Source organism: Cydia amplana, chromosome 10 (genome assembly GCF_948474715.1).
Source record: "Cydia amplana chromosome 10, ilCydAmpl1.1, whole genome shotgun sequence".
NCBI classification, from domain to species: domain Eukaryota; kingdom Metazoa; phylum Arthropoda; class Insecta; order Lepidoptera; family Tortricidae; genus Cydia; species Cydia amplana.
Window position 1 is genome coordinate 5,787,935 of NC_086078.1, and position 17,701 is coordinate 5,805,635.

The 17,701-nt window shown below is 38.0% G+C and overlaps 1 protein-coding gene across 2 annotated transcripts in view; it reads left to right on the plus strand.

Moving 5' to 3' along the window:
* Window positions 1-431: 431 nt before the first annotated feature.
* The window catches only part of LOC134651384 (serum response factor homolog), a 300,163-nt gene continuing 282,893 nt past the window's right edge, over window positions 432-17,701 (plus strand). Inside the window, exon 1 of one of the 2 annotated variants that reach the window (XM_063506476.1) lies at window positions 432-1,318. In XM_063506476.1, coding sequence (XP_063362546.1) covers window positions 917-1,318 — 402 coding nt within the window. In that variant the 5' untranslated portion in view covers window positions 432-916. The remainder of the gene's footprint in view (window positions 1,319-17,701) is intronic. The other variant, XM_063506477.1, reaches the window with a different exon arrangement.

Sequence of the window (17,701 nt, forward strand, 5' to 3'; positions counted from 1 at the left end):
TTTACGAGAGAAGACTGAGAGAAAAAAGTTAATAGAAGGAAATCGTTCAACTTTGTTCGTTTGTTGTAATTATTGCAGATAAAGTTGGCAGTAAGCCAAAACATTAGCTGAACTATTTACGGTTGTATATTTCGAGAATAGATGATGCACATCATTAAGTTTTATGGTCGACGAAATAATAATTTGTCATCTTTTACAAGTTTTACAACGTAACATACGTCATGAAACTGTTTTGAAAGTTTTATTAGTTCTGAAAGTAGAAACTTTCCGCGCAATACACTGCGCATGCAACTCCAAACTTTTTAAAAGTAAACCTCTGAGCAAGGTTCAGATATCGTCGAGTAAAATAAAATAAAGGCTATTTAGCTAGCGTCAAACGTATCGCATATTATACTGACGTGACAAAGTTTTCAATTGATTATTAGATGTGAAAATCGCCAGGTGCGAGTAGGAGGGATTTCAGTGGCCCCCATTTGACCGTCGATTGCCATATTTGGCACGGCTCGCGTCTAAATATGGCCGGGCCGGCCCACCGCCCCGCGCGCGTCGCTCCACTTCCGATTCTATTATTTCTATTTACGAAATAAACTCAAAATAAAAGCTCTATTAATACGGGATTTCGGGCACTGAAACTCGCGGCGTCCCGGAGCACGCTTTTCCTACAGTTGTGTCAGATTACGGCCCTAGTACGCCGTCTCGCTCGCGGAGAGTATCGGCTCGTGCGTGTGAGCGGGACGGCTAGCGGTGGAGGCGCGCGGGACGCGAACGTCGCGAAGTCAGTCACGGTCCGAGCGGCCGACCCGTCAGTCCCGCCCTCGGTTCATTCGCGTTTTCGGTCAGTCTCCGTTCGGCATTTCGAACGGTGAGGTGTGTGAAGCGCGTGCGCGCACCGTTTACTGTGGCGTACTGTGAGGTTATGATGGACGCGCCCGGCGGAGCGCGGGAGCCCCGCTTCGGGTCGCCGTATGGGATGGGTCTCCTGGGAGACGTGGGGGACATGTACGGCGCGGGCCGGGCGCCGGGCTCGCTCGGCGGCGGCTCGCTGCGGCCGGGGCTGCAGCCCTGCCCGGGCCCGCGCGGCCTGAAGCGGCCCTCGGACCAGTGTTACGACGAACGGCCGTCCCAGAGCCTAGGGCTCGACCACTGCCCCATGCCGGACATAGCAGACGATGGCTATGCATCTCTTCAGCCGAAGAAATCGCCCCCGTCTAATGGCAAGAAGACCAAAGGCCGAGTTAAGATCAAGATGGAGTACATAGACAACAAACTACGGCGGTACACCACGTTCTCGAAGCGAAAGACGGGCATAATGAAGAAGGTGGGTCGCTGAGACCGCTTTTGGCAATATTCCATAACAACTGTTTGATGCTGACCAGTGTGAAAAGTGCAGTAATTTCAGGCCTCCAGTTTTAAAGTACATTGAGCTCCTTATTCATAAAATTATATCTTGAAATGAGCTACCAATATGAAGAGAAAAATAATTGTTTCTTTTTAACTTTAGTGCGAGCCGAAGCTAATAGTTTTTAATAATTGAATAAGTTAAAAACTTTGTTTAAAAGCTGTGACTAAGTCTATTTTAATTTTAATATTTAATACATTTATTGTATGTCCTCAAATTAAAATATTAAATATTTTAAATATTCAAAGGCAAGTGCACATATTGTATGCATTACATGAGAAAACATGATTGGAAATCCTTTTAATGGCATGAATTACTTTAATATAACTACTGTAATATGTTCAAAACCAAAGTTAATAAGCATGTAATGCGGTTCCAATTTCGATTGTAATATATTTTCTTCTTAATTCTTGTCAGTGATCAGTTAGAAAATTGAAATTACCTTAAAAATTACTATAAAACTAGTGTCTTGTGTGTATACTTGAGGCCTGAAGTTACAAGGTGTAGTAGTAATTATTTAAAATGAAAATGAAATGTAAGTAATTTGAGTTTTAATGAGAAAATCAACCTTTTTCATTATTTTGGTTGTCAAGTTTAGAGGTTATGTTGCTACAACGGTGAAATCATGGAGTATTGCCGAAAATGTGTCTAAATGTTTTTTTTATGCTACATATATATTATTTCACGTTAGCCGATATCTATAAGGTCCGTTTTCAACATATTTACGGTGATTTTGTGCTTATTTGTGGCGAATGTTTTGACAGGTGACAGCTAAGACGATTGCATTTTGTGAGTAATAACAAAGATATTTGGATCTTTCTTTGCCTAAAAAGACTAATTTACGTATTAGTATATTAGAAGCATTAGAAGTGAATTGTAGTGAGTGAATTTCGTGTAATAATACATATTCATTTATATTTTATTTATGACAATCAGCTGTGACAGCGCCATTTCTCGTGACGTTGTCACTAGATGGCGCCACTTGTTACGATTGGTGAAGTTAGTGATGTACCTGTATTTCGATTATACGTGGTGTATATATTAAGCATACAGCTTAATCGATTAAATCGATGTTAATTTTATATTTCGAAAATAATTTTGTGTGAGCTGGTTTAATCATTGAAAAGAGGTTTTAAAGCAAAATATGATGAAACCTGAAATTAAACGGGATAAATTGTAGGATGGGTAAATACGATTATAGGTTCAGCACTAAAACCTAAAACCAATAAATACAGAAATTTGTTCTTAGGAATCTGAATTGATGAAACAATTTCACTTTTTTCTAATGTGCATCAAACTGCACCAGGATTCGATTTATAAACCGTCAAAAAACGCAAATGGATTTTTTATTTACGAAAACTTATATTATCCTCCTGCAGCATTATCTATAGGTATTTCGTATTTATTTAAATTTATTGTACATAACTTGAAAATTTATATGAGGAGTTTCCTTGGCAATCTTGGCATATAAATAAAATTATACTTATACGCAAAGTTCATTGGCAATATAATATCATTGTTCCTATCAATAACACAGCATCAGCATAATAATTTTCCGTAAAAATAAATAGCATTTTGGTGGTGGTGGTTCACCTTGGAGGAAGCCTTTAACCTGCAGAGGGGTTCTTCCAGAATAATTCACAGAAAAAAAAATTGCACCATTTTCTATACCTACATAGCTACACTTTTTTATTCATTACAATCATTATACTAACAAAATTAGTTTTTACAATCTTTAAATATGTGACATAAATCTAGGCTTTTTATCTTTATTTATTAACTCGGATTTTTGACAGATAAATAAATAAAATAAATAACTATTATAGGACATTTTTATTATTTTTACACAAATTGACTAACATTAAAGTCTTATAGTCAGCTCAATAAGGCTTGTGTTGTGTGTAGTAACATATGTCATATCGGCTCGATTTATGGTAGATTTAAATACTACTTTAGGACGTGCTTAATACGATCAAATTTAATACAATTTCCCTCGTAATACGCCATTTTACTTGCGACTTGTTCTCTTAAGTTTTATCACGGTAAGGTTAATGTTTGTGTTTTTGATGTGGTTTTCAGAATCCTCTTATAATCTGGTTATTACTGTATTTGTTACACCGATAATTATTAATTACGGCAATTATAGGCACTTAGTTTAATACATAACTGTATTTTAATAAGTTGACCTCATATAAGCGCAATAAATATTTATTAGTTTTATTCCGTATAAATTATAGACCGATATGTAGATACATTACTGCGGAATGACTAGATCGCTTTATATCAATAGAATATAACATTCTTCATTAAATAAATACATTACATTCTATTAATGTTGTTAAGAGCTTTATCTTATTTTGCATCTTATTAAATTATTATTCGTTTTTCACTTCCCCACCAACATGATGTACCTACACTTAGAAAATTATTAGATAAGCACATAATTATGTATTTATTTTCATACATAAATAGGTACCTCTGTTGTTTACTGCCTGCAACGATATTTAAAATCAGTAAATAGAGATTTAAAAGTTAGCTATAAAATAATAATTTTTTATTGCTTTTTGACTCATCACACATCATTAATTTAGGTATCTATTCTTCCTATATTATTAGATTCATTGACGAGAACGCATAATTAATAAATACGTACTTGGTCACATTTACTTTAGAGATCGAATACATATCATTCACATTGCACCCAAAACCTTGGTGCATATCCTGTTACTTCTGAAATTGTTACTTTTTCTGATTAATCATGTATTGATATCAAATAAGCGTTTAAAATTAAAATTTTCACGCGAGTAGGGTACTCGGCAGTTGAACATACATATTGAACAAGTCGATGCAAATTAGGCACCAATCAAAATCGTAAGCGCAGAAAAGTAAACGAAATCCGTCCTTTATTACGTGAAATATCGAAACTGTAATTACCATACTTAAGCAGTAAGCAAGTAGAACAACTTTTACTCTATGACGTTTGGAAATTCGCTTAAAATTGCTCTCGAAAACTCAACTTGTCAACAACTTTTGTTCATTGGCAAAACGGGTTTGGTTGCGTGAAATTTGTTACAGTTAACTTTTGACCGATTTGCACGAGCTTTTTTCAAGCTTTCTACATTCTTTTCTTGCAAGTTGTATCTGTGTGGTTTATAATGTATTATGCAAGATGTTTTTTTAGTATACCAAATGTTTATTAATTTTATACACTTAGCCTTGTTATTATCTAATAACCAATATTGAGTAAAGTTGGAAGCCGCTGAAACAATCTCTTTTTAAATAATTTAGATTTAATCCCACTTAAGTATCTGGAGTTTCTGGAGGCAATTTTGTTTTAAGCAACTGAAGCCAAAGCTTTTGAGCCCTCCTAAACTTTTGATGACCTATCTGTCTGGGGTAATATCGCGGCACAAGAGATTAAAACCTTGTTTTCCAATATAATATATATTCAATTTGTTGTTAATTTCTTGTCAAAGTTGCTTTTAGACTTGCCCAAACTTTGAACGCATTTTACTTTTAAATTTAATATTTATTTGTTTATTCTTTAATAAAATAACAAATAATATCTGGGTAACCGAGCTTCGCTCGGAAAACATATAAAAACTCGAAAATGCGCGTTTTCCCAGAGATAAGACCTAGCCAGATAGATTTTTCGCCCCCTTTCATATAGCCAATTTCATCGAAATCGTTAGAGCCGTTTCCGAGATCCCCGAAATATACATATAAATAAATAATATATATATAAATAAATATACAAGAATTGCTCGTTTAAAGGTATTAGATTCTAAAATTCTAGTTGATGCATAAAAAAGCGTTGCCAATAAATAAAATGCACTTGACTATTACGCGTTTTAAATTATCTATATAATCAAACAATCTAATCCAAACGCACACAACTATCCTTTTGTAAAGTTGATTAGAAACATATCTAAAGTCTTAATAGCCATCAAAACGTTCCGCGCGGCTTCATTATCCGCGCCCGCGCATTGTCAATCTATGCGCGTAGAGACGTCTCCGCGAACCGTGTAGGGATGTCTGTCAAAATTCACCATGCTGGTCGGCGTAGGGGACAAACGGTTAAGTAGAAAATGTAAATATAACTAAACAGCTAAAAGTCTTTCACAACGGGGTCAATTCAGTATATTTACATTTTTTGCTGTCGTCTTTGAGTGCTAGCCAACAGTAGGGTGATGGCGATAGAAAGTTAAGCATTTTAAAACTGTCTAACTATTTCTTAATATGCATGGCAGACAAGTAGAATTACTACTGGGATTTTCTTTAAACTTAGTACCTCTACTGTAACTAAACCAAAGTCGGTGAAATGAGCTGATACGAGTGTCTAAAACAAATAATACAAAAGTGTATTAGGGTGGGTTTATACCTAATAATAAGATGATATTTCGACACTCTAATCTAAACCCGTATTTTCTGTTTTTGGATTCTTGCCAAGCAATTACTTCCTAAGCGTAGTAGTAGTTGGCAGTTTCGGCTTCTTTTATTATTTGTTATAGTCCATAAGACGTGTGCATATTAACATGTTTGTAGATATTTCAGCTTATAAAAATGCCAAATTGATTTTGAAAACGTATGAGAACACATTATTTTTTCCAAATCCCGTTACGGTTTTGAAATTTACCTACTAAAATATGCTAGATAAAACGAGCCATAGGCGTTTCCTGTAACTTGCGGCACATTCCCGGGTCTCGCACGCAAGCGCTGTCGCGCAGCGGGTATCAAAGTCGGCGGCGTGCTCTGTTGTTACTTGTTAGCTGGACGCATCCGACCTCGTTACCGCAGTAATAGCCCTTTACTTTTTAATTTTTAATTAATGGCAGTTGGGAATCGCTAATATTGCCGTATGCTAATCCTTTATCGATATCGATGTTTATGGATGCAGCTCTTCACTGTGGTTTGGAATTATGACGTTTAATTATGAATATTATTCTACTGATTTACATTGCTGATACATTGACGTCTGCGTGAAATAAAATATGTAATAAATTGATGGATCATATTCTTCCATCGGCAATTTGAGAGACATAAAAAGTGGCGAAGTAAATTGTGGATTTGGATTTATTTGTATATAGGTATTATCTTATTTTTATGCAAAAAAACTTTAATATGTGTCATACACAGTAATTTATATTGTCATTATCAAATGACAGTATGATTTCACGCTAATCCAACGATTGGTCCTAAGTTGTCATCTTTGCCTTCATTTCTTCGCTTAGACCCTGATCTAGACCTGGGTGTCAAACATCGTGACCCACAATTGATCCAACGGCCGCACTGTGGAGTTATGAGTGGGCACCCCCAAGCGGAACTTAATTACGGAGCCCCAGGGGCCTGGCCAGCGACACGACGGCATTTGTTGTGCATGCCGGTATTGTACCCGCTCTTATGTAATTGCCGTGTACCCGGCCTTTGATGTAGTCTGCAGGACGTAAAGGTTGTCTATGGCCCTTTATCTGCCGCGCCCGGCATTTCTCCCCGCTGTTTATCTTTCAGCAAAAAGCATTTCCCTGTACGATGAAATCTTTAATCAAATTTCCCCCACGCCCAATCTACCCGGATGTAGATTTATTTTAAACAAAAAGATAGAGACTTTATAAAATATAATGACCCTCATTGTCTACTCCTTTCCGAAGCGTGAATTATACAGTCCGATATTGGCGCCCCGATAGTCCTTTAAGAGGACATTTTAATAAATTTAAAATAACGATTATCGTTGTCTGGCGGAGTCGTGATTTCGTTAGGTTCGTGGTTCGGTCTACGGCCGGAATAAGTCGTCACGAGCGATTACTAAATTAATTAGGACCTAGCTCGGATGTAGATTGCGCTCGAGATTATTTTCCCACACGACCCGACGTTTAGATCTTAACGTTTTGTAACTATTGTTTACTACATAAGTTTGTTAACAGGATAAATTTGCATATTGCTTTACTTTTTTCGCTACCACCTTTTTTTAGCATCATAAGCTATCAAGATTGTTTTTTTCTTAGCACGAGATGAGCTGCGGACAGGAGTGCGAACGGGGCTGTTCCGAAATGAGACAATTATATGTTGCGCCTACACTAATTGCGGCGCGGGCGCGCATCTGCGACCCATATCTCACGGCCCGCAGTTTTGTAATGCTAATGCGGCGGGTGCGACCTGTGTGGCGCTGCTTTGTATTTTGGTTGCTTCTGCTTGATTGTGTAAGGAGATTAACAGCCTTCCTTTTAATGGCTAGGCTGTTCGTTTTGAATGTTGTACCTTTTCGGCTTTTCCAATGTTTTTTTAAATATTAGTTGCAGTACTTCAATTTCAAATAGTGAAATGTAAATGATGAGCAAAACATTTTTAAAGCGCCTTTCTCAGATAGGTAAATAACCGGCCAAGTGCGAGTCGGACTCGCGCACGGAGGGGTCCGCACCATCAACAAAAAATAGAGCAAAACAAGCAAAAAAACAGTCACCCATCCAAGTACTGACCCCGCCCGACGTTGCTTAACTTCGGTCAAAAATCACGTTTGTTGTATGGGAGCCCCACTTAAATCTTTATTTTATTCTGTTTTTAGTATTTGTTGTTATAGCGGCAACAGAAATACATCATCTGTGAAAATTTCAACTGTCTAGCTATCACGGTTCGTGAGATACAGTCTGGTGACAGACGGACGGACGGACGGACAGCGGAGTCTTAGTAATAGGGTCCCGTTTTTTTTTACCCTTTGGGTACGGAACCCTAAAAAAAAGATTGTGTTAACATTGATCTGTAGATTATTTACTTTTATCTTAACTTATCACATCACTAGTGTCATAGACAAGATTTGTTTCTTTTTGTACCAAAGATTTAGAATAACCAAAAGTGCCTAATATGGACTCCTTCGTATTAGGAGCGCAGAGAAGAAAAGAAGTAACGCCCTGAGTGTTTGCTTTGTGTTTAATGCCATCTATCGCCGTTTTTTCAAACTTCGATTTTTGCCGCAATGTACTTATGTACTTAGTTGGGCTAAAGAAGACAAAAAATTAAATAACTTAATCTTTTCCAAATTTAATTAAATATATATACTTTACATCAATTAAGAAATAGGTGTTGAAGATAATATGTTGTAATGACAGATAACATCGGCGACTTGTGAGTTGTGAGGTGTCAACTAGTGTTGCAAAACAGTTTTGTTGAACTTTAATGAGAATACCAAACGCGACTGTTTAACCGAGCAAACTACCAGGAGTTCATGACAATACGATAGGTTTGTGTTGAGCGTCCAAGTTGACGCGACCCGTAATTTGATTACCGAACGCGTGGAGTTAGGTGGCGTCCGCGGGGTATAGAAGGTCAAGCATAATTGGCCGATGAGAAGGGAATGTCTGGCGCTTTTGGCCCGCCTCCCAACACCTTGCTCGAACGCCTCACTATCATGCAAGCCTAGTACTTCGCGCTGCCAATCCGCAGTGTAACCACATATCAATTTAAATTTGATTCTGTTGTTTTCCCAACCAAATCAAATGTGAGAAAGCTTACGGCTATCAATCGCATTGCAAATCCTTACGCCCCAGCTGACAAGTTGTCATTGTCAATAGTTAAACTGATTAGTCTGGAAGATCGACAGTCTGTCCCGGTGCCGTCGGACTAATCGGCCGATTTATCGGCCGCGCGGTTCGTTAGTCGTCGGTCTATATCAAAGAGTTTTCGAGACTCACGACCAGAATGTTTATGGCTAGGTTTTTCGAGAAAACTCTACATAAAACACAAGTATGTGCACGATTGCGGTGTAGGTACAGGGACATTAGCGTAGGAATGTTGATAGATCGCTTGATGACGTCCTATTTAATTTTGACAGTTATTTGATGATTCCCCATCCCTATACAATACCTAATATATCTGTTGGGATTTTAACTGTCAGAAAATATAACAAAATTATATGTTTATTGATGGACATTGTCGAACTAAAATAAATTAAACTTATGGAGCAAACTTGATATTGCATTTAAAACTCTCTTGATACTCGTAGAATCACCATGTCTCCTGCCCTAGTAGCATGGTCGCATTTTTATCATTTATCACCATGCCTGTCACGTAGAAATCACTAGGGGCGTGGTCTGGTGAATACGGAGGATGCTTAAGGATATCGAACCCAGCATCACGTATTGCAGCCATTGCAACGGCGGACTTGTGTGCCGGTGCATTGTCCTGATGGAACAACACAATTTTCGAGAGTTTACCTCGCCGTTTTTCACGGATCTCATTGCGCAATGTTGCTATTTGTTTGGCATATAAAGTGCCCGTAATAGTGGCTCCATGCTCGAGATACTCAATCATTACGACCCCTTTACCATCCCAAAAAACAGAGCCCATGACCTTACCGGCAGATGGGCCCACCTTGAATTTCTTCGGAGTTGGAGATGATGGCCTTTTCCATGTCATAGACTGCGGTTTCGTTTCAGGGTCGTAATGATGGAGCCATGTTTCGTCCATTGTTATAAATCGCGCCAAAAAAAGTTCCCTGTCTTGCTGTATCAGGTCCAAACCTTCTTGACAAATCTCGACTCTAGTTTGTTTTTGCGTGTCAGTAAGCATTCTGGGTACCCAACGCGCTGATACCTTTTTCATACCCAAGCGTTCATGTAAAATATTATGCACGCTCCCCGTTGAAATCTTTACATTTTCAGCAATAAAACGAACCGTGACACGACGATCCGCCAAAACTAAGTTTTCGACTTTTTTCACAATTTCTTCAGTTACTGCTGTAGTAGGGCGTCCGGAGCGGGGGTCATCCATGGTCGATGTTCTTCCACGTCTAAATTCGGCGCACCAACGTGCGACTGTCGAATACGGAGGAGCATTAGACCTTAAAGTGTCCCGTAAATCTAAATCGACTTGGTCCGTAGAAAAATTTTTCAAACACAAGTATTTGATAACGGCGCGCAGTTCAATTTTCTCCATTTTCGCTAACGTACTCAATAGCATCGCAAAGAAATCGCCGTATTTTTTTTTAAACAAAAAACAGTTAGTTTTTTTTTTCATGGCGATCAGCTAGGTAGATTAGCTTTACCGGCCAGTATTTACTTTCCTAATATTTAAAGAGTTTACATCTCATTCTCATTATATATTGAACGCCCCTCGTAACTGTGAAAATCGAAGTTCGCAAATTGCGGGCATTTTTCTCTGTCACTCTAATTACGCCTTCATTGGAGTAAAAGAGAAAGATCCCCGCAATTTGCGATTTTCGGTTTTCGCGGTAGCCCCTCTGTACATACATATATTAACTTACAATACAAAATTATGTAACAAAAGAAAAATGCCATTATTGTACCCATTTTGACGGACGTCTATCAAACCACTGTCAAGATTAGCTTCTGCGTGTAGGCGGGTTTTGTGTTTATACGTAAAGTACGTAACTGCAACGCCGCAATGGCTATTTCGACTTTATTTAGTGTGACATCTTGTGACCATCACTATCTTTGTGATAAATGGTAATGTCACTAGCGAACTGTCTGCTATTCGTATTCGTAAAGCTAAAATGTTATCCCTCGTGATATTCGTGCTACAACAATCGCGAAGACACGCGTCTTTAGTTTCGTAGTACTTAATTAGCTTGTAAGGGTCTTTAAAAGTAAATTATGAAATGGATTCTTACATAGTAATAGTCACTCGACTACTGTATTTTAAACTGGAAGTTAATTGAAAAGCGCGGGCACCTGATGTTTACACCTTTGTCATTAAATTTATTGATAAGTTCGTGTCAGTAAAAAACTGTCAAGTTCTTGACAAGACCGGGAGCGGGTTCAGATGAGCAAAAAAGTTAGATTCTCATCCTTTTTACTTTGTTGGAGTGTGAAACGTATAAGGTTAATCCCTTTATTCATAACTTAGCAATCTCTTACAAACCTCTATTAAATTTTGTCTCTTTCTAACAAACGATGTAAAAATGACGGATATAGGGACAAACGATTATCAACGGTTTGTTAGATCTGACAAACGTTTATGAATAACTCCGAAAATCCGCTTATACGTAACCTAATCTTACAATAGTTCATTACATACCTAGGGAGGTGAATTCGTAAATGCTCCAGATCGCAGGTGTTTATGGCCCGAACCGAAGTTGAGGGCCATAAATATGCGATCTGGGGCTTTACGAAGCCCGTGGTTTGTCTAAAGTTTTACGTTTTGCTTTGGCCGGGAAGTGAGATTTTCTTCTCGAGTGACGTAAAAAACTTAAACAGTAAGTACCTACTTCTAAATAGCTATAAGATCCTCACAGTAAAGTGGTGTAGGTCTACAGATGAGAGGTATGTCTCTCGGTCAAAAATATCGTAGGTAGGTACGTCGAAGTAAATAATATCGAGAAAAAAAACATGGATGTGTAATAATTGTAGCAAGAGCTTCTAAAGTACATGACACACATACACCTTAAAAATTCCAATTACCTATTCTTCAATATCCTAGAACCTCAACTTGGTGGTTAAGGTGCCAACTGAGACCCTTAATTGAAGTGATAAATATTGGTTCCAAGCAGCTTTTTCGATTTAAATTTCAAATTCGGTCGTTGACGTTTTAATATCGTCAACTTCATAAGTTCCAGGACAATTTGAAATTGTAATTGGAATAGTTTGAATTTCTTCATCGTCCGCTAAGTGAACGTTAATAAAGGTTAGCTTTTTTATCGTACTTTTTAATGTTACTAAGTGGTTCATGCATTAAATTTGGATTGTCTTCTAATTGGTCTTTTGTCAATTTATGTCGTTAATGTTCCTTAATTACTTTAGTTGCGATTCTTTGTATTCCTTTACCTCTATGTCTATTCTGTAATAGTTTACTAATTGTCTGAATTAGTGTAGGTATTTTTGTTTTAAAATTAACATGATATAATGAAAATTACTAGATCAATCATAGATCATTCGCATTAACTTTTTTCAGGCCGATAAGCATCTTTCTACAATTATTTCATTTAATTACTAATCACGCAATCGAAACAATACAAAGTTGCATCATCTCGTCAAACCTAAATTGCAGCTTTGACAACTCTTCTTTATCATAATCAAGTCGACGGTGATAATCGCGCGACAAAATTGACTTAAACTGTCTATAGCATGCTTCAAGTAATCTTGACCTGTAGCAAACTCTTTTGCAGTCGATTACAGTTAAAACTAGTTTCATCTTATTGCGAGACCCATAAAGCATCGAGCAATAAGCGGTACACACACTGCAGTCTCTCGCGCAATAAATTTAGCGCACCCTTAAGCACCCTTCACACACCTGCGTAACGAACGGCCGACCTGTTGGATCGAATAGGCAGCTGTTCACGCCCTGTAGATTCTATAGATTTTGCTATCGGTTTAATCTTTTTTTGCGTTAGTTACTGTGGTAAATTGAATTTTTACCACGTAATTTTAGCGGTAGAGACAAGATTGTTCAGTAGGTAATTGAAGTTTACATTGCTTGAATTGGTACGTGAGGTTAACGAGCTAGATACTTTACTCACATTTTTAGTTAAAAGAAAAGGCATGTTGTAAAAACGAAGGTTTGTACCGACTACAATCGATAGACAAATTAAAGTATTATAACCAGAAGATAACTGTGAAACTCCACGTCCAATAAATTGTTAGCGATTTATTACGATTAGGTACCTAAATCACAGATTATATAATAGTTCTTACGAACAGATACTTATCTCTCAAAGAAAACGCAAATACCTACCGTTTTGATACCTACACAAAAATACAATGGAGTAACCTTCAACGCGCCGCTCCCCGCACCGCGCGCGCCGGCACAACGCTAGGGTTGCCGACGCTTAGAAATGATTTTACAAATAAGTAGGTACCTACTTATTATATTCTATAGAAGATACCTACCTAAAATATAAGATTTAATTGTCCAACTTGCATTAGAACTTGCCATATAAAATCATAGCGTACAATAACTAGGTATACATGAGTAAGATAAGTTGCAATTAGTTATAATAATATTCCGTTTTATAAACTACTTATATTGAGAATGTCTATCTATACTATATTTTTCCTATCTATCGGAAGAGCAAAAACGGTTTTTTTTAATTAATTTTGTTGTTTCTGCATTCATCGACACTACAAGCTGTGTTATTTGTTCGTGAAGAAGACATTTCTTTCGCATACAATTTGGCATATTCGAGCGCGCGGCGACGCGATGTGCGTGCGTGAGCGCGTGTGGCAACCAACTGGCTTGCTTTTCTACCGTGAACGGGAACAGACTCGTAGGTATAAAACCGAGCTCGCGCGGAGAGTTCCATAGGCCTGCCTAAATGCTCACGCACGTAAAACTTGTTGCACTATTTTAAAATTAAAATCAAAATAACACGCGATTATAATAAATATAAGCATAAAACGGATACTGCATAGCACCTTACCTTGTTAGCGTTGTTATTAACGACTTAAAAAATAATCAAACATATACTAAACCCAAGATATTAATTATCATGTCCGATCATCATTGCAATGACCATTTACTAGGCAATTATTGTGAGAATTTATGAGTAAGAATATAATTTAACACTATTTTAATGTTATATTTAACACTAAGCTTACACAAGCTTTATAGCGTCCGTCTACTATATTTATTTTTTATATGTATACATTAAACAGAAAATTGATAGTAATTAATATTAACTAGATCGAATAATCAAGTGGGTAGATATTATTTATTTGATTAACAAATGTAAAAATATGATCCGCAATTTATAAATATCTTGCCAGTTCTTATGAATCGATCTGCACTAGCTATATATTAGGTATGACATTCATGTTTCTCTACGTCTGGTAATAACAATATTTCATAGTAAAAAAAGATCCGTTTAATTCTCTTCTACGAAAAAAGAGGTCAAAAAACTTTAATCACTTCAGATCTTATCGTCACCAAAAGCCAAAAAAAGGACAACCGAACTGCCATAGAGTCCGGCTGTTTTGTCAAATTTCCAAGCGCAGCGGCCGCCCCATACATTATGTATAGAAACCGGGAATTTCATACATAAAACATCGCTCTGTAGGTTTTTATTTGATTGCCATTCGTAAGCACAACGAGACATTTTTTAATCAGGCGGAAAAAGCAAACGATCCCGGATTTCGGTGGGAAAGCGTGGGTTTTGGCATCGTTACCATGCAATTGGACAATACCAGGTTTTTGTGTCCATTGTTGATTTTGGCGGATTCCGCTATATTTTGAAATGGAACTGGATTTTGGTGAGGTTCCGCCGCGATTGAGAGGGTTTTTGTTCGGAGTGAGGTGTTGAGTTTGAAAGGTTTTTAGAGCTGTCGATGTGTTGATAGATGTGGACCGTTGATCTCGAACTGGATTCCTGGAAATCGGCGTGCTTGACAAAGTTTGAGGACTACTTTATTCAATTCTCGATTCCTGAGTGACACACAGACCATTTTCTATCATCATTGCTTAAGAGTATTTAAATTCAACAGTTTCAACATTCTCGTAAAGCAACTAGCATCGACGAAAATAGTACTTAGAACTGAAGAAGTTCACATGAATTTGGAATGGTCCTGATATAAATGACATAGAAGTAAATATTGCGAGGATTGTGATGCGCAGAGGCACCCGTTCGTGTCCTCAGTGGAGCGACGGCGTCCCACGCGCGCAGTCGCGTCACAAACCTCAGCCTCGACACGTGCGCGCGCCCACCACACGCCTACCGACCCACAACATTGCGAAAAAACCAACCTAACTCCTCCAACCTTGAGATTTAATACCTTCGTTAAATTACCGCATGTGGGCTACTTAGGCCGTATCATAAGTTTCCTCCAGTATCTTTTGTTCATTGTATTCAGAGAAATAAAGCTTTTTGCGGAGAGAATTAAATCGGAGGTGATATTGAGACACTGCCGCGTGCTACTTAATACATAATTAGAGAAAATACTGTAACTTGTGAGCATTGAGATGGGTATAAACTAGCACTTAATTGTGCAGGCGCGGGCGCCGTGCCATGCGCCGTAATGAACCATTCGAATAATCGCAATAATTCCCATGTCGCGTGTTAGTCGTTAATTAAGCTATTTGTCAGGTGGCACGACAATTTACATTTCTCCTGGGTCCAGGGGATTCTCGGCTCGGACTCGGAAACGACGTATTATTATCCTTTTAGGGAGGCGGCATCCTCAGAGGCGCTGGCTTCCGAACCTTTTATTGGGACCACCTGTGTTTGTTGGAGACGTCTGAATTGTCCGTAAATAAGGTTAGCGGAATATTCCCCTGTTCGGGCTTAATGCTATTTAGTGGCTATGTTGTTAATTTGCATAGGATAGGGAAGGAATTAGCATTTAACGCGGCCCGCCGCCGCCGTCCGTCTCTCGATTGTATTGCCGCAACGTCAAATTGAATTAGATTTTCGATCGACGAGGCCGGCCGGCGCCCGAGCGCCCGACATAAAACTGGGGCCGGTGGTCAATACATTAACATGTAAGCAAGGAGTACGTCTTGTCGGACAGAGGTATAAAAATGTCTCGCGCAACACAATTCATGGGAACGGGTTCGAGCCACCGACAGCCATCAGCCGGGCCCGGCGCAGGTGAAATGTATTGACAACTGGTCTTCCTTGATGCGTATCGGCGTGATGGTATCGAGGAGGCGGCGTCTCAGACGCTGTGCCCTGGACCAGCATTGTGCAGATCATAGATAACGCTTGTTTATTTAGCGCTAAAATTTATTCAGCAATGAGAGACCATTAAGGTAAGAATTATTAACAGCCGGACAGGTTTATGTTCATAAGCTCTGTAATAGCGTGTTGAGTTATGTTTGTTTTTTCGCGTCCGTTAATGAATTGAACGTTAATATATTTATTAAATTCATGTTCTCGCTACCTAGTATAAGAATGCAATTTACGAGGCGCTGTGAACTCCATACGATGTACGACTACTACTTGTACCTGCAATAATGTTCTCAATGAAATTCATGATTCAAGGTCGGTCAAAATGATAGCCTGCGCGGACAACATTCGATAAATGGTAATAGGCGAGCAGGAAACTATGGAAGTCGGGCGACAATATATTAAGGGCACGGCCACTCATTCATAAAGCAATCTCGGTTGTTTATGAATGAAGCTGGCAACGGGCTGGGCATGTAATTATCACAGCTATTGATAGCGCATTTGCATGGTGTCTGGAGCCTAGCATGTGTAAAGACTTGAATCTAAACTCGATTATCTGATTGACGCAACTGATACAAGTAGTAATGAAAAATAACTGTGGGGACAAAACACTTACCGAAACATTTTGCAAAATGTACCTATTGCCAAAACATTACAAAAATGTTCTTCTGTTATGTGTTTGTGCACACATTAAACGAAGGCGATATGTAATGTAACATAACCATGTTTGCTTCAAGTTATAGATTAGATTTTAAGCGCACTTGTTCACGCTTAGAAGACCGTTCAGGGTTACAATTACAATGTTCGGTATGCTTAAATGGACGTGGGCGTGAATAATAATTACTGGTAGCTTTGAATTTCTTATTAGCCAAATTAAGCCTTAATAAGTCTTGTTTCATCATACTGACAATGTCGGCCTTTTTTACATCTTTGCCATTTAGAACACCGTATTTTTATGGGTGTTTTCTCATCTTTATTCTTATTATAAAACCGTCATAATTAAGCGATGTTCGCATCCATTATAGTTATGATGATTGTTTTAAATACAAGCATTGAAGCGCCATTCAATTACACTTTAAATTAAAAAATTGTATTATCTTCGTAAACTTAAACGTGGTTAATAAAGCGATAGGTTTATGTCATTATGAAAATAAGGTATTAATGCGATAGAAAATGTTATAGCGGAGTGGACTACTGGTGTTACGCAGAAAGTGGACCCAGTTTAAAGTGCTAGCATGCTTAATACGATTTGGGGATTTTGATAGAGTAAAGATGAAAATGTTGTAATAATTGAAGTCCCTGAAACAAGCTTGTGAAAACCACTTATTAATCTCGGGTTTTGTTTTCTGGTAATTCTTAATGGTTATCAAGGATAGTGGGAGGACTGGGAGGAGACAATGAATGTTACCCTTAAAAGTTACGTTATGAGTACATTACATGTAGGTAAATACCTACGTTATAAGAACTTGAGTTTTATGAGTATGTAAGTAGTACAAAATGCCTTCGATTTCATAACAATTTTATCACGACGTCTCTTATCGAAGATGCCCAAAATTGAATATTTCAGTCAAATAAATTGCTTTGTGTTGATAACCAACATGAATTTACTTTTAAACTATGTTGTAGCGAATATATTGCGGGGAAACGGAGAGAAGAATAAGTTTTCATTTCATTAAAGATAAAGATAAAGATAAAGA